This window comes from Papilio polytes, unplaced genomic scaffold (genome assembly GCF_000836215.1).
Source record: "Papilio polytes unplaced genomic scaffold, Ppol_1.0 DF821400.1, whole genome shotgun sequence".
Classification (NCBI taxonomy): domain Eukaryota; kingdom Metazoa; phylum Arthropoda; class Insecta; order Lepidoptera; family Papilionidae; genus Papilio; species Papilio polytes.
In genome coordinates, this window is record NW_013527804.1 from 3,539,585 (window position 1) to 3,564,088 (window position 24,504).

The window sequence follows — 24,504 nt, forward strand, 5'->3', positions numbered from 1 at the left end:
AATGCAATCTATTGATAGCCTCAAAACCACATGTCAATATAATTAATGTATTGAAATTAATTGGCAATAGGTGTCATTAAATAATATATATATTTTGTGTTTTATTTTGCGACACTTACTTTATTTTATAACTATAATTTTTTTTTAAATGTTTTATAACATGTCAATACCGTCACGTGGCACTAAACTTGACAACTAGCGTACCTTTCAAAGAAGTTACCGATGAAAAAATGTTTTCTATATCTAGTATATGTATTTCTTAATGTCTTTCTAGAATCTACTTACTGCTTCTCTTATAGCAGACATAGTATACTTACAAAATATCCGACGACAGTCAATTTATTGCCATTTTCAAGTCACTCAAACATTTCCTGATTCATGTCAAATGATTTCATATTGCACTCGAAAAGGTCAGACCTCACTTAACCAAAAGTTGCCAACTCTCAAGTACTGATCCTTCAAAACATATATCATGTACCTTTTCAATGTAATTTTATTAATATAAAGAAGGTAAGAACTCAGTACAGTCGACAGTCCTTAATAGGGTAGACAGAAATTTCGCAAAAAAAAACATATATACCTTCCTTTTTTTTGACCGACTTCCCAAAAGAAGGAGGTACTTAATTCGTCTATATTTTTTTTATTTTATTTTTATCTGTGTTACGGCATAACTCCGCCGCTGGTGGACCGATTTTGATAATTCTTTTTTATCCGAAAGGTAGTGCTTACAGGTGCGTCCCATTTTTTTGTGCTATTTTTGGAGTCAAAGACTACGCCGTAGTCAAATAATTAAGTTCAAAATCGCGTGACGTAATTTGGGGTCTTTTTGCTTCCTTTGCTTACGTAGCCTAAACTATAAGACATAATTTAAAAACATTGCCAGATTTATTATACACTATGGAAAATAAAAACGATGTATTCAAAATAAATTTTTAATATAAAAGAAAAATAATAGATTGATTTGTAATGCTCCCTTTGGTAACAACGAACTCACACACAAAAGTCACCTAATCCTTTGTGAGCAAGCAATTTTAATGTGTTCGGCAAATACAAAGACATTCGCAGACTTTGACATTTAAGAGACAGGATCTGTCAAACGATCGCAAATAAGTAACAATTGATATATCTATATCTATACTAATATTTTAAAAAGGAAATATTTGTATTTTTGTATGTATTCGATTTACGTAAAAACTACTGGGCCTATTTTAAAAATTATTTTACCACTAGAAAGGTAATTTATCTGTGAGTAACATAGGCTGTATTTTTTATTAATTTTAAGATCACAGAGAAGAAATCACAGGACAGTCAGACAGGTGTCAGACAGGTTTTCATACGTAAATTGTTGTGTGCACCAACGAATGGCAGAATTTAGTAGAATAATGCTTAGTCCGTGTCTCTATAGTCAAAGGAACAACGTCCTATAACCCCAAATCGATCCGCTCCGTTGATAATATGTGAACACAATAGCACAAAACTTATGTCGCAGTAAAAACTTCTTTTGTATTTCGTTTCATTTCAACATAAAATATTAAAGGCAATCTTATAACTTTTCAAAAGATTTTGTGAAATTGGAATGTTACCGTCAGTATAGCTAAGTACCATGTCACCGTAAAATTTTGATATTTGCCATTTAGTAACCACACTAAGTTAATTAAATTTGTGGTACAGTAGGATGCTAAAGTTAAGTGCATTAAATTGCTTTCGACTATACTAATATTGTATAATAAAGCGAAAACACACACTTCTTTGTTGCCTAAGATGTCAGCAATTACAGCATATTTTTAAATAATTATTTTTTTAATAAAAATCCCTACACTTGCGTCACGCTTGACTATATATTTTAACGCCATTAAACTTAGGGGGTGAATATTTTGGATAAAAACCCTAATGTGGGAAGGAGACCATAAGTTGCTGCCAACATCAAGGAAGCAAGGTTGCTATGGTTTGTCATGTCATGTCATTTTGACATTTGCAATTGACAATTTGACACATGTAAATAATAAAACAATTTTATGCTGATGAAATCGCACGAGAACAGCTAGTTTTCAATAAAATAATACCATTCTCTAAATCTTTTTTCACGATTTATTTAATTTAGACTTTAATGTTATTAGGTTTTAAGGTTCAATTTACAGCTTTAATTAGTAAAAAATTAATAGCTCATTAGCGCCCTCTGTTGTTAAAAAAGTTTTTATACTTTAGCTAATTTTAGATGTTTATCAACAGAACCAAAGAGACTTCACTTAAAACATTTTTCACATCTCACTAGCTACCAGGTGTCCGATAGTCAAAATAATAAACAAACAAATAATTCAAACACGGAGAATCGTCTCGGCGTGTCTTTAACATTGAGGTATTACCCAACAAAGAAGTTACCGGTGAAAAATATGTCCCTATGTCTAGTCTTTATTTTTTTAATGTCTATGGACAGAACTAACCAATAGCAGTGCCTCTAATCAGGCTACATATTGTTGTTTAATTGTAAATACTAAAATTATCGAATAACTAGCTTTCGCCTGCGATTCCGTTCGCGTGAAATTAAAAAAAAAAAAACAAAAGTAAGTAGCCTATCTCTTTTCCAGATTTTTCGCTACGTTTCTGCCATATTTCATCAAGATCCGTTCAGCCGTTTAGGCTACAAACTAACAAACATCCATCCATCTAAACTTTCGCATTTATAAGATTGTTTTATTGTAAGTTTCATAACATTACAAATATTCCGGATACTGACACCTAAAGTTACTTAGACTGTACTTTAAGTCGTTACCGCGTTAGCTGAGCTTTCAAAGTTCAAAAGCTTTGCCTCAAGTTCTAGTTATCTAACCTAGATCGCTAGCATAGTTCAGATAACGTATGTACTTATCGAATATTTACTCGCTTAGAGAGTTTAACGCTATGTACAGTTAGGAAATCTGGCGGTGATGCAATTTAAAAGTTACAATCGTATGAAGTATATGTATTTGTATTTATATCGGTCGGCTCGTCCGGTGTAATACTACGACCATACAGAAGACAGGCGTGAAGTGGAAGCAATTCCGCGTTTCGCCTGATGAGTGTGGTGCCGGAGGCCCAATTTTAGTCCCTTTCCCGTTCCACCCCTTCTTATAAGGTATATATTTTGTAACGCAGTTTCTACGAGATATATGAAAATTTTCTTCAGGTCTTTACATCAGGCGAGTCGATATCACAGTACTAATTTTTTACGACACATTCTAAAGGTGTGTTTCCACTAACATTTAGCTAAGGAGCATGGCGCGTTAAATTTCAATTACCATATCGAGGATGTCTTGAATACCTTTTTAAAAACAAACACGTTTTATATTGCATTTAAAATATTAAAAAAGGAACAGGTGAGCATATAAGGCAAACTTGCATCAATTTTAACTTAATAGTGATGTGAACTGCTTCAAAACATCGATAAAATGATTCGATATGACCTTCAAACATGTGTTAATCGAATTCATCGGTATGAAAAATCTATATGTTTCGTAATAATTTGTAACAATCTGTATTTAAATACAAAAAGAGTTCACTAACTTAAAAGTATAACAAAACTCAATCGATATTGTTAGAATAGTTTTGAAAAAAAAAACTTTATATTTCCGACGTTTTAATGTTACATTGTTAAACGATGAAGTAAATATGACCTATGAAAATAACTCTGCTTTAGTTGACTCTATTTTATTAAAATAATTAGCTTTCGTCCACAACTCCGTTTGTGTGGTAATTAAAAAACAATACAAAGTAGCCTATATGTTCTTCCAGACTAACCTCTACATCTATACCAAATTTCATTGAGATCCGTTCAGCAGTTTAGGCTACAGACTCTAACAAACATCCATCTAAACTTTCACAATTATAATATTAGTATAATATGAGTTAAAAACTATATGTAACTACGTTTCGATAACATTTTTACGATCGTCCCTATTAGATAGTAACAACATTGTAAACAAACTTATCTCTATTTCCATATTTATATGCGATTATTCCTAGTAACTTGTTTGTACAAGTTTTCTCGATAAGTTAAATAAAATAGTACGAATCCAGTTAAATGGAGACGGCCGCTTCTAAGTAATCTTATATTTATAGATATGCATGCAAGTTACATTTACTATAGGAGAATGTCTCAAATATATTTTAGCTTGAATGCGTCAACTATAGACTTCTAGATCGGTTGACGATTCTTCTAACGATGGGGACATAAACCTAAAAGTGTTAAGATTGAATGTGTGGCTACAAAGGTAGAGGAAGACCAAAGAAAGTATGGATGGATTATGTGAAAAAGGTTATGCTTAAGAAAAGAGTGGATTCAGATATGACCGCTGATAGAGCAGCACTGTGGCCACCCTGCGTAAGAGATAATAGCAAGTGGATGATCGTAAACTACTAAATAGGTTAATAATTGGGTGATTAATCAGTATATATAGAGGTTATTAACCGATTTGATTTAATAAGATTGCCTTGAGTATGCCCTGTCTAAACTATCGGCAGATAAAGTCTGCAATCGGCTGGAGCTACAAATGGAACGTTTAATATTTTTTTATAAATCATTTCCTTGACAGTACGTATTGACCTATATCAAAGAAAAGCGTAATCAAAGCGAGTGTTAAGAGCGCTAACACATCAAACAGCGTTCTCAAACATTACGTGTGAAATGTAACGGCATCCGATATAGACGGTGAGCGTTTATGTGCATTAATGCTTTATGTTATGCAATTCTCACGCCGTTTTGCCCGACTATTAGGAGGGTAATGTTTACGAGTGAATGTACACATCCACCGTATTCTTACTATATTATAAATATTATAGATGTTAGAGTTTGTAGCCTAAACAGCTGAACGGATCTCGATGGATTTAGCCATAGTTGTAAAATGGAAAAAAACACAGGCTACTTACTTTTGTTTTTTTAATTCCACACGAACAGTCGCGGGAGAAAGCTAGTAATATTAGAATTGCGGTATAACATAGATGGATGGATGTTTGTTTAAATATGTAATTTGTAACCTAAACGGCTGAAATGATCTAAATGAAATTTGACATAGATGTGGAAGATAGCCTGAAAGAACACATAGTCACATATTTTTGTTTTTTTTTTAAATCACCAATTCCACGCGGATGAAATCGCGGGCGAAAGCTAGCCATCTGAACAATTAATTTGCAGAGTATTCTAAAATATACGGTGGCAAAAAGCAAGCGGAATTGAATAAAACTACCATAGAGTAAGAAACAACAGAGGGGACAAGTAAATTTTTTATCACACAATCTGTCGTCTCGGCGCACTAAATCAATATTTGTGTGAACACAAGTTGCTTATCGCGTAATGGATGTTACGGCACTCCGGTATCTCCCGTTACGTCATCGATCACTATGGTAACTTACGTAATGTCTGTATTTACATAGAAATATATATCTTTTTCGATCGCAAGCTAATGGCAAGATATTTTATTACAATGGATACACTACACATAATAAGATTTACGGTCGAATTCTGAAACGAATGTTAAGCACTTCGCTAATCAGACGTAATTATATTTGTAGTTTAAACGTTACATATTTAAATATATGGTCGGTTGTAATTTAATAGCGTTCACAGCTTTGAGTAAAATAAAAAAAAATAATAATAAAAATAATAAAATGGACGAAACAATCGACAATCGACAGTCACACAACAGTCGTGCGATAGTTGACTTACATGTGTGCGCCCGCTCTACAATTCCAACTATTAGGACTCCACAAAAATAATTATATTGTACTTACATGATTCTTCAATAAGCACCTCCTGTTGACTCTCGACTCGATAATGTAACAGCGCACAGAACAACACTAGTTGCGTACGAGACACAATCATTGTCGACACCAGCACATCACTATGGTTATCGCGGCAGAATATCGATATCACTCATTATTCACATCCTTAACTCGATTCCGAATGCACATCTGAAATAAAAAAAAGAAATGTTATTAAATTAAAAAAAAATATTTTGTATGCCACAGCAATCGTACCTATTTCGGGATTAGTAGCCTATGTGTTCGTCCAAATTATCCTATGCTAAATTTCAATAAGATCCGTTAGGCTGTTCCGTCCGTTCCAATCCGTTTATGCTACAAACTCCAACAAACATCTATCCATACAAGCTTTCACATCTATACTCTATACTAATATTATAAAGGGGAAAGGTTTAGATTTTTATATGTATTGAATGACTCAAAAACTACTGGAACGATTTAAAAAAGGTTCACCATTAAGAAGCTACGATATCAGTCAGTAACATGGACTACGGTTTTTACTATTTTTTGATTTCACGACAAACGAAGTCGCGAGCAACAGTCAGTTTTTAACATTAAGATTGTTAGTGTATCACTAAATAGGGTGAAAAAGTTAAGAAAATAATAAAAAAACTCGATAAATCGCTTAACGTTACAAGCATCACTAAGCTATGAGCTTGGCAAACTTGAAGTTACTCGTGCAGTACTTTGATAGCAGACATGTTGTGTAAGTAATGTCTAATTATCCGGAAAGAGGATAAACGTGGCTTTATAAAGGTAATCGCACACTGGACTAGGAATAAAAGAGTGCTTTTTCGAAGCTTTTTATTTTTTTAGTTTAGCATTTTTAGCATGAGAATACATTGTTTCTTTAATCTATATAATAAAGAGGAAAGATTTGTATTTTTGTATGTATTGAAATACCTCAAAAACTACTCGATCGACTTCAAAAATTATTTCACCATTAAAAAGCTACATTATCGGTAAGTAACATAGGCTACGTTTTTACTATATCTTAATTCCACGTGGACGAATACGCGAACAACTAGTAAAAAATAAAAAAAATAATTGAAAGTAATTTAATTGCCACCATATACCACAAACATAATTCACAAATAATGTTCAAGGAGTTTTTACATGTTTTAAGACTCAAGCCATTAGAAAAAAGGAAGAATTTAAATTATTTGAAATTAGAACACATTGTCGATGTCATCTATGTCTTTTTCTATATTTTGCCAATACACATGTCTCCATCTTACTTATAATATTATAAATGTGAAAGTTTAGATGAATGGATGGATGAATGGATGTTTGTTAGAGTTTGTAGCCTAAACGGCTAAACGGATTTCAATGAAATTTGGTATAGATGTAGAGAATAGTCTGGAAGAACACATAGGCTACTTACTTTTGTTTTTTTTTAATTCCACGCGGACGGAGTTCCGGGCGAAAGCTAGTTCAAAATAATTTTATTTCTAAATATTTACGCTATACAAATAAATATAGATAACTTCTTACTCTTGTATTTCACCATTAAAAAAACCGTTACGTTAATTTAAAAAATTCAAACTTTCAACCCCTTAAGATATCGTGGGATCTTGCAAGTTCGTGACAAACCGCACACATACATCCTTCCCGGATCCTTGAAAGCCTTAGCAATACATCACTAAGATCCTGCCGAGAAAGCGGTAGTTGTAACCGAACGTTTATTTTGTGGCTTCGCTAGTTATCGCTTTGGTATATGTGGTTTTAGACAAGCCTTTTAAGTTGTTTATTATACTCTTAACATAAATAAGAACAATATTAGATAGGGAACTAGTAAATATGTACAAGCTTTCACCCGCGAATCAAAATCAAAAAAAAAACAAAAGCAACTACCCTATGTGTTCTTTCAGAATATCCTCTACATCTGTAACAAATTTCATAGAATACCGTTCAGCCGTTTAGGCTACAAACTCTAACAAACACCCATCCATTAGTCTAAACTTTTAAACTTTCGCGTTTATAATGTTAGTACAAAGTACAATAAAGGAATCTGTCAGTGCTCGACTTTAAAACCAATAGGACATTTTTAAATGTGTTCGAAAATAGTACACGGCTGAAAATTTTTAACGTTCGCATTTCTTATTAGAAAGAATATCTAAAAAAAACCTTCATAACAAACCCTAATTCTATTCCTTTACAACATCACTCGTTACCTACTGAAGTACTCAATCTGTCCGTGACAAATATCACATCACGGCAATAAACCGCGTTGAATAGATCATTCAATCATCCTTTCACGGTAAACGTAGCTACTAAATCTTTACACCTTTAATAAATCGCCTCTTTCCAGGCCAATCAGAATGAGCCAATTGCACCCGTATCAAAATAACGATGGGTCTTCGTGATTCAATTCGTAATAAAGATGTACACACAACACGTGCAGACGGACGAAGCTATTTGACCCGGGTATAAATTAAACTAAATTTTTATACCACCGGATAGCTCTGCTAATATCAAAAGAGTGTCACAATCCTTGTATAGTCAAACACGGATGACTAGCCCGGTCAGTAGCTACTATCGGTTGTTTCTAAAATCTGCATGCACAAAGAAAATGTCGTATAAAGAGAGGTAATATTTGAATTTTTAGATTTTTGTATGTATCTAAGTAACTTAAAAACTATTAAGTCGATTGCTAAAATTCTTTTACCATTAAAAAGCTACGTTATCTGTGAGTAACATAGACTATGTTTTTTTATTTTTAACGGGCGAAGTCGCGAGCAACAGTGAGTATATCATAAAGTGACACGCAACAAATGTATAGTGCGACAAATCTATTTCACCCGGTGATCTGAAATAAAAATGTGTTTGAAGGTTCTAGAGATTTTTAATTAGAAAAATAAAACGGATGCACACAAGGCCGCGAGCTAAATATAGTTTGATAACTTAAAACGGGTGGTCCATGCAAATAAGTATATAGTCGGAGTCTATTCGCAAATGCCTCGCGGTGTTTATGCAAATCATTACAATTATGTTATTAAGCGAACAGCTATTTTATAGTGTAAGGAAATATTATATGCAAATTTTAACATACATTGTAAACAGCAAAATCTTCCCGCTGTCTGTCTGTCTCTATGCTTAGATCTGTAACTACGCAATGGTTTTTGATGCAGTTTTGGTAGAGAAATACTAATTTTGAAGGTTTCTTATGTGATTTATTTATTTTATACCGATATAATAAAGCGTAAACACACACTACTTTGCGGCGTAGGTCAGCAATCACAGCATCTTATTGAATAATTCTTTCTTAAAAAAAAGCGTTACTTACGACACGCTTTAGACTATTTATATTCACGCTATAAAACTTAGGGTGTAAATAAATTAGAAAAAACCTTCATGTGAGAAAAGACAATAAACTACAAGCTGTCAACATTAAGGAACTATGTTATTATGGTAACGGTAATTTCGACATTTACAATTAAGAATTTAACTAATGTAACTATTAAAATAAAGTTTACATAATTTCATGTGAATGAAGCCGCACGGGAACAGCTAGTTGAAAATAAATGTGAGACAAACGAAGACGTAGGCTTAAACTAGTCCATCATGCGCATGATCATAGATATGTCAAACGGCTTAACACCTGTCACTTTATTCCAAATACGGTGTGAAAAGTGGACTTAAATCATTTCTATCTAACGATACATTCTGACATTTTAATTTATTTTACACTAGCTGTTCCCGTGCGACTTCATCCGCATAAACTTATGAAAATAGTTTTATTGATGACATTTGTCAAATTCAAATGCAAATGTCAAAATGACAGACATGATAACAAACCATGGCAATTTTGCTTCCTTGATGTTGGCAGCAACTAATGGTCTCTTTCTCACATTAGGGTTTTTATCGAAAATATTTACCCCCTAAGTTTAATAGCGTGAAAATATATAGCCTAAAGCGTGACGTTAGCGTAGGGCTTTTCATTAAAAAAAGAATTATTTAAAAATATGCTGTAATTGCCGACATCTTGGCAACAAAGAAGTGTGTGTTTACGCTTTATTATAATAGTATAGAATAAAGTCATTGACTTTTCTTTTTAATTACATTAAATTGATTGAAAAACCCATTAAATTGAGACAAAATTATCAAAAAACAAAAGAACTCTTAAAAAAAAACAAAAGAAGAGTAACCTAATAAAGAACTTAAATCAAATCGAAATACAACTTCATTGGACTTTTACAATTGAAATATGTGAGCAATTTAAACTATTCCAATTATTTATGCACCTTATTACGTTCACATTAAAGTACATTTTACAATGACAAACGTATATTGAATCAAGATAAAATAGGAATTGATAGAAGCGACTGGCGCAGATAAGAATAAATTGGGGTGATACCAAAAAGTCAAGTTAAGCCAACGAACAGGAAACTGGTTATTAAACTAGTTAACAGAGGAGATTTCCGGCTTAAAGCAATTAAGACTAGAGTTGGAAAAAATATAAATCGATAACCTGGCTAACCTGTACATCTCAATCGAATATAATTAGCTCGGAATATTTGATTATGGTTTTACACGAGGACAGAACAATGACGCAGAGCAGTACTGCTATTGTTTTAATCTCTCAGAGACTTTACAAGTTTTGACAGAAACTATAGATAACTTCGTGACTCGTATAAAAAACTCAATTTTATCCATGTTAAATTCTTTTATTTAATTATTTTCTAAAACATTTTATCATCGTCTCCCTTGCCATCATCTAATCCTTGTGTTTTTTTTAATACTAGGCTAGTAATTAAAAAAAGTATTAAAAATCCTATATGAACATCAAATAAATTGAAAGGATTTGGTGCCAAAAGACATGAGCGACTGACAAGTTTTATATCAAATTAAAAAGAAAGGAACAAAAAAACTCACCACCGTATAGGAAAGAAGCTAGAAAGAGATAGAGCCTCTATTTATCAAAAGAAAGAAAGAGACGGCAGCATATTCAACATATGTCAAGGTAGTTAGGCTAATTGGGCGTACAACATTAGATATACTGTATTCAAGTACTGCTCTGCCTCACAGTTCCCTCGTGTGAAACTATCATTGGGTTTATTATAATTGGAAGTCGTTTATGATGTTTATTGTAATTTTGGATATCCTGAGAATTCGTAAGTATTAAGTTTTAATGTGAACCATAGAAACCACTTAAAAGGCAATTAAATATAACCGTAGTATTACACTGATGTGTCGTTTATTTTTTTCTTGATACACTAGATGTTCCCGTACGGCAACCGCACGACAATATAAAAACTTAATGTTTTTATTTACATCTATACTATTATAATAAAGCGTAAACACACACTTCTTTGTTGCCTAAGATGTCAGCAATTACAGCATGTTTTTGAATAATTCTTTATTTAATAAAAAGCCCTACTCTTACGTCATGCTTTAGGTTATATATTTTCACGCCATTAAACTTAGGGGGTAAATATTTTGGATAAAAACCCTAATGTGGGAAACAGACCATAAGTTACTGCCAACATCAAGGAAGCAAAATTGACAAGGTTTGTCATGTCATGTCCTTTTGACATTTGCTATTGATAATTTGACAAATGCAAACGATAAAATAAAATTTTCATAATTTCATGCGGATGAAGCCGCACGGGAACAGCTAGTTTCTTATTATCTTCCGAGTGTCTTGAATGACAACGAAATGCTATTGGCTGAAAATTTTATTAACAATAACAAAATAGCTTTACTGATATAGGTTAATTTATAATTTTGTACCGTTTTTTAATTATGAAAAGTGCCGTAAAAGCTTTTTTAAAATTTATAGATAATTTAAAAGCAGTGAATTTTAATGGTGTTATTCTTAACGTCCACTTCCACGGCTTTAAAACAATCAAGTATTAATAAAACTCATAAAAAGGTTATCGAGACCGAAAATTCGTTAAAATCATCCGTTGGTTTATGTTTGAAAAAAGTTTTCAGTTAACGATCAATTTTAATGGAACAGTTACGAAAGTACAACTTTATGAAATTGAGAAACTCCCCCGACACTGGATTTATTTTTGGCTATGTAATAAAGCTTTTTGTATCTTAGAATAATTTGTTTTCTGAACTCTGCTATGTAGATTTATGTTATGACATAATTTCGAAAAAACAGAAAGACGAATACGGGCTTTGAATACATATTTTAGTGTAATTAAATAGTAGTGTAAATAGTTCCTTAGTGTAATTTAATCGTAATTAATTTACTCTCAGAGTCTACCTAGCGATCCTTAGAGTGACAGACGGAAATTTGGTGTTAGTAAAGCTTCGCTTAAGCACATTTTTCATGTATTTGTCTTGTAATTAATCTTTGCTAGAAAAGCTCGTTTCACCGCTAACGGATATCTTGGATAGGCATTATTTAATAGCTAAATTACTGATGTAGATTTCTAATGGTGAAAGAATTTTAGATATTCCAGTAGTACTTGAGTTTATTAGTTAACTAGCTGTTCCCTTGCGACTTCATCCGCATACAATTATAAAAAAAGCATTTTCTTGTTCACATTTGTCAAATTGTCAATTGCAAATGTCAAAATGACCTGACATGATGTAAAACTTGACAATCTTGCTTCCTTGATGTTGGCAACAACTTATGGTCTCTTTCCCACATTAGGGTTTTCATCCAAAATATTTACCCCCTAAGTTTAATGGTGTGAAATATATAGCCTAAAGCGTGACGTAAGTGTAGGGCTTTTTATTAAAAAAATAGTTATTCAAAAATATTCTGTAATTGCTGACATCTTAGGCAACAAAGAAGTGTGTTTACGCTTTATTATAATAGTATAGATACAAAAATGCAATTTTCTCATTTTTCTAATATATGATTAGATTAAGCAACTCTGAATATTAATCTATTGTAATTAGCCTAAAATGTGAACATTTTAATAAACTTAGAAAACCTATTTAACAATTGTTTGATTCTATTATCAAGGGGAGACGCATAATACAAAATTGTTCTAATTAAAGGCCCCTAGAGTCGTGTTCAACATTGTTATCAAATACAATTATACTAATGATTATTTCAGTGTTACAGATAACTAAATATTACACGACTAGCTATTCCCACGCGACTTCATCCGCATAGAATTATGAAAATTTTATTTTATTGTTTACATGTGTCAAAAGGACATAACATGACTAACCTTGTCAGTCTTGCTTCCTTGATTTTGTCAGCAACTTATGGTCTCTTTCCCCCATTAGGGTTTATATCCAAACTATTTACCCACTAAGTTTAATGGTGTGAAAACATGTAACCTAAAGCGTGACGTAAGTGTTGGGCCTTTTATTGAAGAAAGAATTATTCAAAAATATGCTGTAATTACCGACATCTTAGGCAACAAAGAAGTGTGAGTTTACGCTTTATTATAATAGTATACACTTAAGTGACAAGTAGTGTTTATTTTTAAAATCCTAATGGATATTATAAGCAACTATAACATTAGTTTGGTAATATATTATAATTAGTGTGGGTATTTTTTATTGTAATGTAGCGCAAAATTTGTATACTTTTTTAATGAAATTCATCATCATCATCATCACCAGCTCACTATAAGTCCCCGGAGTCTACCGTAAGTAAGAGGTGATTACGCCATAGTCAACCACGCTGCACTGCGGGTTGGTAATTAATAAAACTGCGCAAACGAAATTGAAATTAGAAACAGTTTTAAAATATTACCTAGCTTATAGATTACTTCCAATTAGTACAACTAAAAAACAAAATAAAACATAATCAAATTTCCAAATAGGTTATTACTAATTCTGAAGAAACAAGCTTAACAGATTTTAAACCAAAGAAAACAAAACATAAACGCAATTTAACGCACCAAAATAATATTATATTTAAAACGCGAAGCTTAAACACTATACAAATATCCGTCGCCTTTGAAAAGGCTAACAAGGTAACAATCTTGAGATAGACTGTGAAACATTGCCCGACTTTGCCACCCGCGATGAACGCCCGACTCAACCGGGGGAGGGGACAACCGTAGGGAGATACGGGAGGGGGGATATCTCACGACTCGAACCACAAAAGCTCTGTTAGGATTGGGATCTATAAATTACGTCTATTATTGGTTTGAAGATTAATGTTTCCAACTTAACCATGCACCAGAATGTGTAAGATTGAGATTGTATTGTGTCGGAAAGGTAAACTATGGAACTAGTTTTTTAATATTAAAAAATGTAACGGTTACAAGCCTTTTTAAGATGGGGAATGCGTTACGTATCCCAGTTGTCTTGGGGAAAGACACACTGGGTATGTGGGAATTTTTCCTCATCCCTTCCTAAAGAAAAGGACGTGGCGTCTACCCTAGCCTATGTCCGGAGATAAACGTTTGTTTTGACTCGCTTTAACACTTCTTAATATAGATTCTAACACGAAGAATTTCAAATATATATTAGCTTTAGAGTATACGCATAGCTGAAACTAGATTGTACCACAACTTAGTCTCGCTATCATTCCTATGAGCTTACATAGAGGTGCGAACTCGATTTTTAGTTGTGCGACTAAACAGTTGAATTGACTGCGAAACAATCGACAATCGCACAACTGTTTAGTCAAAGGCGTGCGCCCGCTCTTAGGGTAATGAAACTACAAAAGTTAGATGTCTCCCTTTGATTGAATTTACTTTTATTATGTTAAAATAAAAAGTTACCGCTATTATAAGTGAGTTATACGTTTAAAAATATTGTAGTCTAACATTTTAAACATTACGTAACAGCATCTGCGTATTATTAAAAAAGAATTGTCTGTTGTGATTGTACAAAAATGTATTCGGTAGCCAACAATTATCCAAGCCTAGGATGGTATAAATATCCCGAAGTAACGCTTTTTCCGTGTAAGCTGAAAGTAATGAGTGTCAATCACGTTTAGTCGGCAGTCAGCACTCCGCCCTACATGCCCTCTAAAGGTTGTAGCTCATCTAACAATACGGCAGAAAGAGTCTACGACGCGGCGGCATAAAAACTACTCCCAATCGTGCGCCGGTTCTTTAACTCGACTGACGACGAAGCTAGACGGACATAATCGTTATTGATGTTGTTAATTATTATTAATGGTTTTTTTTTCTTAGAAATGTATATCTCAAGTTCACTTGAATGGAATAATTGTGCTTCGTTGGCAAATGAGTGATAACCTTTACTCTGTGTGTAGGGCTATAAACTCACATGGTTTACGGGTTCGAATATAGCGCGCATATACTGAGGTTATTGGAGTGATTTTTTACACGTGTTACATTATTTTGCGTAAAATATATTTAGTTAGCTTGTGCCAGAAAAACAAATGAATTTTATAAATTAAACAAGGAGCGGGCTCTCATCTTTGAATAAACTATCGCACAACTGTTGTCTGATTGTCGATTGTTTCGCAGCCCATTCAACTGTTTAGTTGCACAAATAACAATCGAGTAGTGTGCACCTCCATGTAATCAAAGAGAGACTCAATTATAGTGTGTCTAAATAAGATAGATTAGTTTGATAAATGACGCATATGAAGTATCGAATTCTTTGTGTGAAGGTAAATGCCATACTTAATAGACAGGTATCGTAGTGACGAAACAAACACGAAGCGGACAATTTTGAACTATCGATATTCGGTTTATAATTATCGAACTCAACTAAAATAATTATTTTCTTATTAACTAATTTAGAGGATAATTCTAGCATTGATTATAGTGTAGGGAATTTGGCGATGACAGAAATAATAGCGAAATCCAATTCGATTACGTACATCTGTAGTAGTAAGAAACATTTATTTACTCTCATTATTTGTTATGGTCATTATTAATTTGAGAAAACAGTGTTTTTTTTCATAAGTTATTACTATAAATCTATCGATTCTAACTTCTATAAGAATAAAAATCGAAAATCGATAAGATTCATGACTGATTACACAACCCATCCCTACTAAATTTGAAATGAATTTTCAAACTAATCTAAATTATTTAGACACACTATAATAGCTGTAGAAGCGTTTAATTTGAAACATCTTACAATCATATATTAATCTCTATGCGGCCGTAAAAAATACCCACAGTTTCACGGCTGGAATACCTCAAGTTTACTCTTCTTATTTACAACGACCTCAGTCCCACCGCGCATACATTAACAGACGGAAATATTGTCAGTAAAAAAAGGTTTTACTCAACTTTGTCATTCATTTTATGTGCCATATTACGCCCTAGTTTAGTGGCAATAAACAAACTTTTATACGTCAAAGCCGTTAAGAAAACAAAATGGGTCGGACTAAATAGTGAAAACTTGCTCCAACTTTGTCAATATAAAGTATCAAAGAGTAGTACGCGTGTAACACTAATCTCCAGTTAGTGCCAACTTTTTGGTAATACTCAAACGAAGTAAACATTTTCATCACCAGCTCACTATACGTCCCCATCGCGTCTCATTTAAAAATTTCCAAACGATTCTAGTCTTTAAAGAAAGCACCACAAGGTTCCCCGAATATACAATAATTATTCAAATAATATCAGTAGTTCTTATATAAACAAGTGTAAAATCAACATACGATACAGAAAGGACAATTCTAAATAACGAAGGTTTTGAAATCCGCAGCAAATTATTACGGAAGAAGTTTTTTTACACATATATTTGTACCATCTTCGATAACGATGCATAGATAGAGGATAGTCTGGAAGAACACATAGGCTACTTCATCATCATCATGATCATCATCCCCTTATCCTACTCCCGTAGGGTCGGCGCAACAGGTTTTTGTACTCCACATAACTCTATCATACGTCATCTCAGTCATCACTCCCTTTTTGATCATGTCACCTTTTACACAATCCATCCATCTCTTTCTAGGTCTACCTCTACCAATGTACCCTTCCACACTCATAACTAACGTTCTCCTTGTAACATGCGATTCATCCCTCCTCATAACATGCCCATACCATGCTAACCTTTTACTCCTTACTTTCTACTCTTTCTACTACGGGGGCTACTCTCAAACTTCCACAAATATACTCAATTCGTACATAGGCTACTTGCTTTTGTTTTTTTTTAAAAAAAACCAGGTGGAGTCTCGGGCAACATCTTATATTGATACAGACATGTATTACAGTGAAAGAATCTAGTAATATAGAAAAAAGTAAGTATAATAAACAATTTGATTGATTGAAAACTGAACTGAACTAGTAACTTAACGATGTTCTCAAGATCTGACAATAAAAACACAATAACAATAAAAGTAATCGTTAGTTGTAGTCGAAGGAAACTAATCAACAAACTGGGACGACAGATGGCGCCCGGTCAACTGTGAGTAACCTTTGACTATAAAGAAATGGACTAGGTAAACAGTCGCTGTTGTCGATATTTTACTTCTTGTACTATTATAAAATGTCAAAATGACATGACATGATGACAACCTATAGCAATCTTACTTCCTTGATGTTGGCAGCAACTTATGGTCTCTTTCCCACATTAAGGTTTTATCTAAAATATTTCCCCCTAAGTTTAATCGCGTGAAAGTATATAGCCTAAAGCGTGACGTAAGTGTAGGGCTTTTTATTAAAAAAGCATTTATTCAAAAATATGCTGTGATTGCTGACATCTTAGGCTACAAAGAAGTGTGTGTTTACGCTTTATTATATTAGTATAGATACGAAAGTTTATATGGAAGAAATGATGTATGGTATGTCCAGAATGTCTCAACGGATCGCGATGAAAAGCACAGCTGTAGACCATAGTCTGGATTAACACATAAAGTACTTGTTTATTTTTAATTCCGTATTAACGATAACTGCGCGAGTAACGGAAAAATCTATTAATATTATACAGAGGAAAGTAATTACAGTAGAACCTCGATACGATAGAGGTTTTGGGCTCTGATGGGAAGGGAACATATTATTTTTTGAAGTTATAGAGGTTTTTATGTTACCGAGGCGTGAGTTATCGAGGTTGTACTGTACATGCATAGACATAACGATATATCTAAGCTTATTATCATCGTTGTTCATTTTTATTTGTTAGAGATGAATGCTGACAGATCCTGTCTCTTAATATTCAAAGACTGTACCGCCTCGCCTCGCCGAACCCGACCGAGTAGTCAGGATATTAAACTGGAAATCATTTACAAATAAATTATATTTATCCATTGAGTACCAACCAATCAAATTGATTTGATAATTATTTTAAAGAGTACAGTAACTAAGAAAGGCGTACACCTTTAACTAAACTATCGCAGACTGTTGTGCGATTGTCGATTGTTTTACAACCTTCAACTGTTTAGTTGCACAATGAAAAATCGCGTTCGCATCTCCATATAAGCTCATAGGAATCAAAGCGACTAAACAGTTGTGCGATAGTTTAGTCAAAACCGTGCGCGCGCTCTTAAAATTGTTCCCCTACTCTAAGATAGCCTAATTTTAGTCCCTTTCCCTTTCCACCCTTTTCTTAAGAGGAAAGGATAGGAAGAAAAAGTGGATTTGACGGTGGAGGAGAAATGTCCTCTTTATGTGCGTCTCCTCCACCGTCAATTAAGAGTAGGCAACGCATCTGCAATTGCGGATGTTTATGGGCAGCGGTCGCTTTCCATTACGGTAGATTCAGGTGGCCGCTTGCACGTTTGCCAACTTATATTATAAAAAATAAATAACAAATCCGCGCGAAGCCGGGATGGGATAATTATTATTTCATGTTAAGAAACACATATATATAATTCATCTTGCTTATAAAAAGTAAAACAGTAAAAAACATACGATTTACAGCATATAAATATACGCTTGTACGTATGTCTTCTTTTTTGTATTAAACGCGTGAGCTATTTACGGCCGAGTTAAGTGTAATAAAGGACTTTTTGTGCTACCTTTAACGAAAGCTCAGCGCGATATAGGCGTGGTTGCCCGGGGCGGAGTCTCAAAGCTTCCGAAAGCTCATAACAAGGTAGCGGCCGTAAGCTACGCCCGTGTACAAACTTTTAATTCGCTTAAGATAAAGCGATAATAAAAAAATAAGTTTAAATGGATGGTTGAGCCTTCGGTATGTAATGTTTCTTCGAAGTCGACACAAAAACAAATGCATATTCTGTCTCTCATTTGTTTTTAAAAATAGATATATTGTTTTGTACAGATTATAAAACAAAAGGTGCTGTTGTATTTATTAAAAAAAATTGTCACTGGCAACTAGTATACAAGAAGATTCGTCACTGTGAGACTTCAAAAAAAGTAGCCTATAATAATTCCTTTTACATTAACAAGTCCCGTCAAAATTGGTCCAGCGGTTGGAGATTACCCGGAACAAACGCACATTTTGGACAGGCAAAAATTTGAAAAGGTTTATAGCAGACATTTCCTAAAGTAGAATTTATTCTTGCTATATCAGATAAAGTGTCTCTGTAAGAGTCCAGTTTAATTATTTGTGTGTATATACTATCATAATAAAGCGTAAACACAGACTTCTTTGTTGCCTAAGATGTCAGTAATTACAGCATATTTTTGAATAATTCTTTTTTTAATAAAAAGCCCTACACTTACGTCACGCTTTAGGCTATATATTTTCACGTCATTAAACTAAGGGGTAAATATTTTGGATAAAAACCCTAATTTTGGAACGAGACCATAAGTTGCTGCCAACATCAAGGAAGCTAGATTGCCAAGGTTTGTCATGTCATGTCATTTTGACATTTGCTATTGATAATTTCATGCTGATGAAGCCGCACGGGAACAGCTATAAGTAATATTTGTAACTAACTGTTGCTCGCAACTTCGTCACTTGGAATTAAATTTGCCTATGTTACTCAGTGATAACAGAGCTTCTTAATGATGTAGGAATTATTGAAATCGGCCCAGTTTTTGAGTTATTTCAATACATACAAAAATACAAAAACGCAAATCTTTTCTCTTTATAATACTCATATATATAACACATACGGACTAAAGAACTAATATACTTAGTCTATGAATTCATATAGCCCAGAGATGTAGGCTATGATAACTCCATTTGGCAATGTTATATCTGCGTTTTTTCTACCCTACTTCGCTAAATTAAATTTGATAATCTGCCCGACTGATAAGGGTAATATTATACGAATATAAAAACAAATTCATACTGACGAACACTATTTACCATTTGAGGTCACCCAGGGCGATGGACAGAAAGGGATCTACGAATTAAACAGTCTGAAATTATCCCTATTTCAACTCCACACACACAAAACTGGTAAAAAAGGGGACATAAAATTCTCGCCCAGGGCGCTAGTTAACCCATACTTAATTTTAAAGTGTGGTCTTGTTCCTTAAAAGTCAAAGATCGCCTTACATGTATTGCAGTTTACCGTCGCATCTTTAATACTATGCTTACTGCTTGAAGCAATCAGTTTTAACAGTGGTATAGCCCGCTTTAACATCTTCGCACGAACGGGACAGTTCCCCTGGTGCAAAACCACAACCACACAGAAGGTAGGCGTGAAGTGAAAGCAATTTCGCGAACAGTCTGATAAGTGTAGTGCCGGAGGCCCAACTTTAGTCCCTTGTGAAACGTGGATTTGACGCTGGAGGAGACGCATAGCAAGAGGAAATATCTTCTTTATGTGCGTTTCCTCTGTCGGTTAAGGGTAGACAATGCACCCGCTGTTGCGAATGTTTATGGGCAGCAGTCGTTTGCCACCTTATTGTATAAAAAAGCACGTGTATGTCGGCCTTTCTACATATATCATTCCAAATTGTCAAAGGTGATGAAATAAACTAATTATGGCCAACAACACGTTACGATTTCCAATTACTTTATTTTAACATAATTGGCTGCGAAGTGAACAGTGTCATAAAAATGTATAAACGCTTATATAAATAGTACCATAATAAACAACGTAATTTATATGCGAAGATGAAATTCGAGACGATAGTCAATTTATATGAGAGGCTATCAATAAATAAACGGCATACAATGATGTGGGAAAATTCAATTTATTTTAAACGATTTAATAAGCTTAGAGCAAAGATTTTAACATTTATTTTACTCTTTACAAACATAAATGCGAAAGTTTAGATTTTTTTATAAAAACATTAGTAGATTTTTTTACTAATTCACTAACATTGTTAATTTACTAATATTTCCTTTAACCATTCCAACTAAGCTCTTGGCTTGTGCTAGGATAAGGTTCACGACAGTCGACTGGCGGGATTCAAACCCTCGACCTCATCGGTAATCCGTACCCCAAACCATTAGGCTATTGGCGTACATAGATGGATGTTTGTGATTATTTCCAGAACAAGAGTTTGTAAATAAAATTTGTCACAGATGTAGAATATATATAAGTAACTAAGTACAAACTTTAAACAAATTAATTATAGCGTTTTTTGTGAGTTCTTAAACTATAGATTATTTTTGTTAAAATTTAGGTAGAGTCGTAACATAAGTTTTGATCTGTAAAAAACTAAAAATATTTGTGTAGAAAATTTAACGAAATTAATGCAATTTTAATCGAATCTTATTTTCAGGCCTTTGCCCTTTTAGTCGTATTGGTATAATACAAGTATCCTAAAAAGGCTTCTTTCACAACCGTGATGTAAAACTCGTACGAAAGTATTGCCCTCCTTATCATATTCTTTGGAAAGATAGAGACAGAAGTTAAACGATAAATTCCTTTCAAGCTTACAGTCACGCTCTTCAAGATGTTGTCATTTAATCCAGCAAGATGACAAAAAGATAAGATTGATGACTTTAATACAGGGGGGCCTTCTTGACCCCCCTTTTTTGTCATGGGAGGGGGGAAGCCTCAAAAGATTTTGTCCCTGCAGATTTATGAAAGCTTTGTAAATTGATTATTATTTTTTCAACTAGCTGTTCCCGTGCGATTTCATCCGCTTAAAATTATTTTATTGTTTACATGTGTGAAATTGTCACTTGCAAATGTCAAAATGACATGACATGACAAAATTTGGCAATCTTGCTTCCTTGATGTTGGCAGCAACTTAATGGTCTCTTTCCCACATTAGGGTTTTTATCCAAAATACTTACCCCCTAAGTTTAATGGCGTGAAAATATATAGCCTAAAGCGTGTCGTAACTGTAGGGCTTTTTATTAAAAAAAGAATGATTCAAAAATGTGGTGTAATTGCTGACATCTTAGGCAACAAAGAAGTGTGTGTTTACGCTTTATTATAATAGTATAGATTACGTGAACATGTAATGAATCGTTTGATTTGTTGGTAATGATTTAATGATCGTAGAATAAATTTCTCAGAAAGAAACTTGTTCTGTACTTCCACATACTTATATGGCTGTCTTAGTAAAAATGTTAATAAATGTAAGTTGTAAAAAATTATTGGTCTGGGAAATGTAACATGACTTTCTTTTGAAATCCAACGGCGTGCAACTGAACTATCGCACAACTGTTTAGTCTCGCTTTGATTCCTGTGAGAGTTGTTGAATTGGCTGCGAAACAATCGACAATCGCACAACGTTGAGGGCACGTTCTTATTATAGAGTAAAATGACTTATCATGAATCTTAGTATCTCTGTCTTTAATTCCAAGAATGAAATATGCTTGTAAAATTACATTGTCATTTTAAAATTCTTTAATATCTTAGATGAAAACTAAGAAATATGACTATGGTTTCATTGTCATCATCAACTCCCCTGCCTTATCCTCCTCCCGTAGGGTTGTCGCACTGGGTTTCCGTCCTCCAAATAGCTCTATCATCCGTCATCTCAGTCATAATTCCCTTCTTGATCATGTCACCTTTCAATCCATCCGTCTCTTTCTAGGTCTACCTCTACCGTTTATAACCGACTATCTTACTAATATCATAAATGCCAAAGTTTAGATGGATGGATGGATGGATAGATGGATGTTTGTTAGAGTTTGTAGCTTAAACGGCTGAAGGGATATCGATGAAATTTGGTATAGATGTAGAGGACAGTCTGGAAGAACACATAGGCTGCTCACTTTTGTTTCTTTTATTCCGCCCGGACGAAGTCGCTGGCAAAAGCTAGTGGTTTATAAATGAACATACAAATCGATGGCTTTAAATATTTAGGTTTTTGCCACATTTTATTTGTAGTTTTTTTGTGGCAAGAAAAGTCCTATTTATTTATTTAAATCTACGACTATAAGTTACTTGACCATCTCAAATTAAATAAAATACTTTTGTATATCTATTAAAAAACAAAAATAAACGATCTTTGATATTAAGATAATACAACCGACATTGTATAACAAATAAATTTCAACTGGAAATTTAAGATAAATTGTATTTCAACTTGTACTGCCAGTTGCGGACTCATTGAATATTAAACAAGCGATCTTAATGAGAAGCAATGCCAGACGTCATTGTTCATTTAAACAATTCCAAAGAGAAATAGAAAATACAATAAATTATTACAAAATATTGGAGTATTGTTAACCTGTATCAGGAGTAACTTGGTTAGACCCAAGATCTAACCAAATTTTTACTGGTAAATTAACCCAATAAATACTTGTTGAAAACTAAAATAAAACATGATTCAGTAATAATTATTTACTACCAGCTTTCGTCCTCGACTCCGTCCGCATGGAATTAAAAAACTTAGTAAGTAACCTGTGAACACTCCAGGTTATATAGATTTGTGCCAAATTTCATCGACATTCTAACAGAAGTTTAGACTACAAACTCTAACACACATCTAAACATCAATGTAAACTTTTGTATTTATAATATTAGTGTTATATATGTACTCCACGTATTATCGACCGCTTAGCCACTCTTGCTTTAGTTAATATATCTTTGAATCTCAACATAATTCATTCTTATATCTCGGTAATGATGATAACCATTTGATGATGAAGATTCCATCACGATTCAATCTCCTCTACTGCTACGTGAATAGCGTCATCATTTCGACCGCCAGGTTAATCTATCACGTCGTCACTCCCGTCTTAATCATATCACACTTCACCATCCATCCATCTCTTCCTAGGTCTAATGTACCCTTCCATATTCAAATTTAAAGTTCTTATCACTTGCAAATCTTCCCTCAACTTAACGTAACACTTTGCTTAATTTCTCAACCACTAACGCTACTTAAAAATTTCCTTTTATATATATTCAATGTTGAAATTCTAAAAGGGATGATTTAGTTATGTTTTATTGAAAAATCTTTATTAAAAATCATTATTTTAAAATGTATTTAATTAATCCCAGATAATTAAATGTTAAAGAAATATAAATTAAAACTTAAATTTAACATACTAAAAACATTTCATTACAAAATGAAAATATATTCGTTATTGTTGTTTTAAATCAAAACATTTAGAAAATTTCCAATTTAACCAACATCAAACATCAAATATCAACAAACAAAAACATAAAACCTCGTTTTAATTAAAAATATGTACAAAATACCTGTTAAATATCGTTCATTTCACAAACCCCTCAGGGGTCAAACATTTTACAATCCAAACCTCAAACTTGAAACACAAAACACACACTGCCAAAAAAATAACGTATTCAAATTCGTAATACGAGCAAAAGCTCGCACTAACAACCGTTCCCGTAGGCGGCCGGAGTTAAACTGATCAGGGGGGTGCGGTTAAAGCTCAAAGCTTTGGATATTTTTTCTTAATACTCTAGTATGTCGCAACATCACCTTTACCGTAATAAAAGCCTACACATGGGACATTTAATCCCACACTGAATGTCTAAATCAAATAATAAAAACACCGATTTGAACTTTCTATCCCATAGTCAAAAAGCTCCAAATGTTACTCTGAGCATATTCTAGT

The 24,504-nt window shown here is 33.4% G+C and overlaps 1 protein-coding gene across 1 annotated transcript in view; it reads right to left on the reverse strand.

Annotated features, from left to right (window-relative positions):
- Positions 1-24,279, reverse strand: part of LOC106108955 (hemicentin-2-like) — a 48,285-nt gene extending 24,006 nt beyond the window's left edge. The window contains exons 1-2 of the mRNA XM_013290326.1: positions 24,125-24,279; positions 5,764-5,943 (exon numbers count right to left, since the gene is read on the reverse strand). Of these exons, the coding sequence (XP_013145780.1) occupies positions 5,764-5,854 (91 nt within the window). The 5' untranslated portion in view covers positions 5,855-5,943; positions 24,125-24,279. The remainder of the gene's footprint in view (positions 1-5,763; positions 5,944-24,124) is intronic.
- Positions 24,280-24,504: the final 225 nt, after the last annotated feature.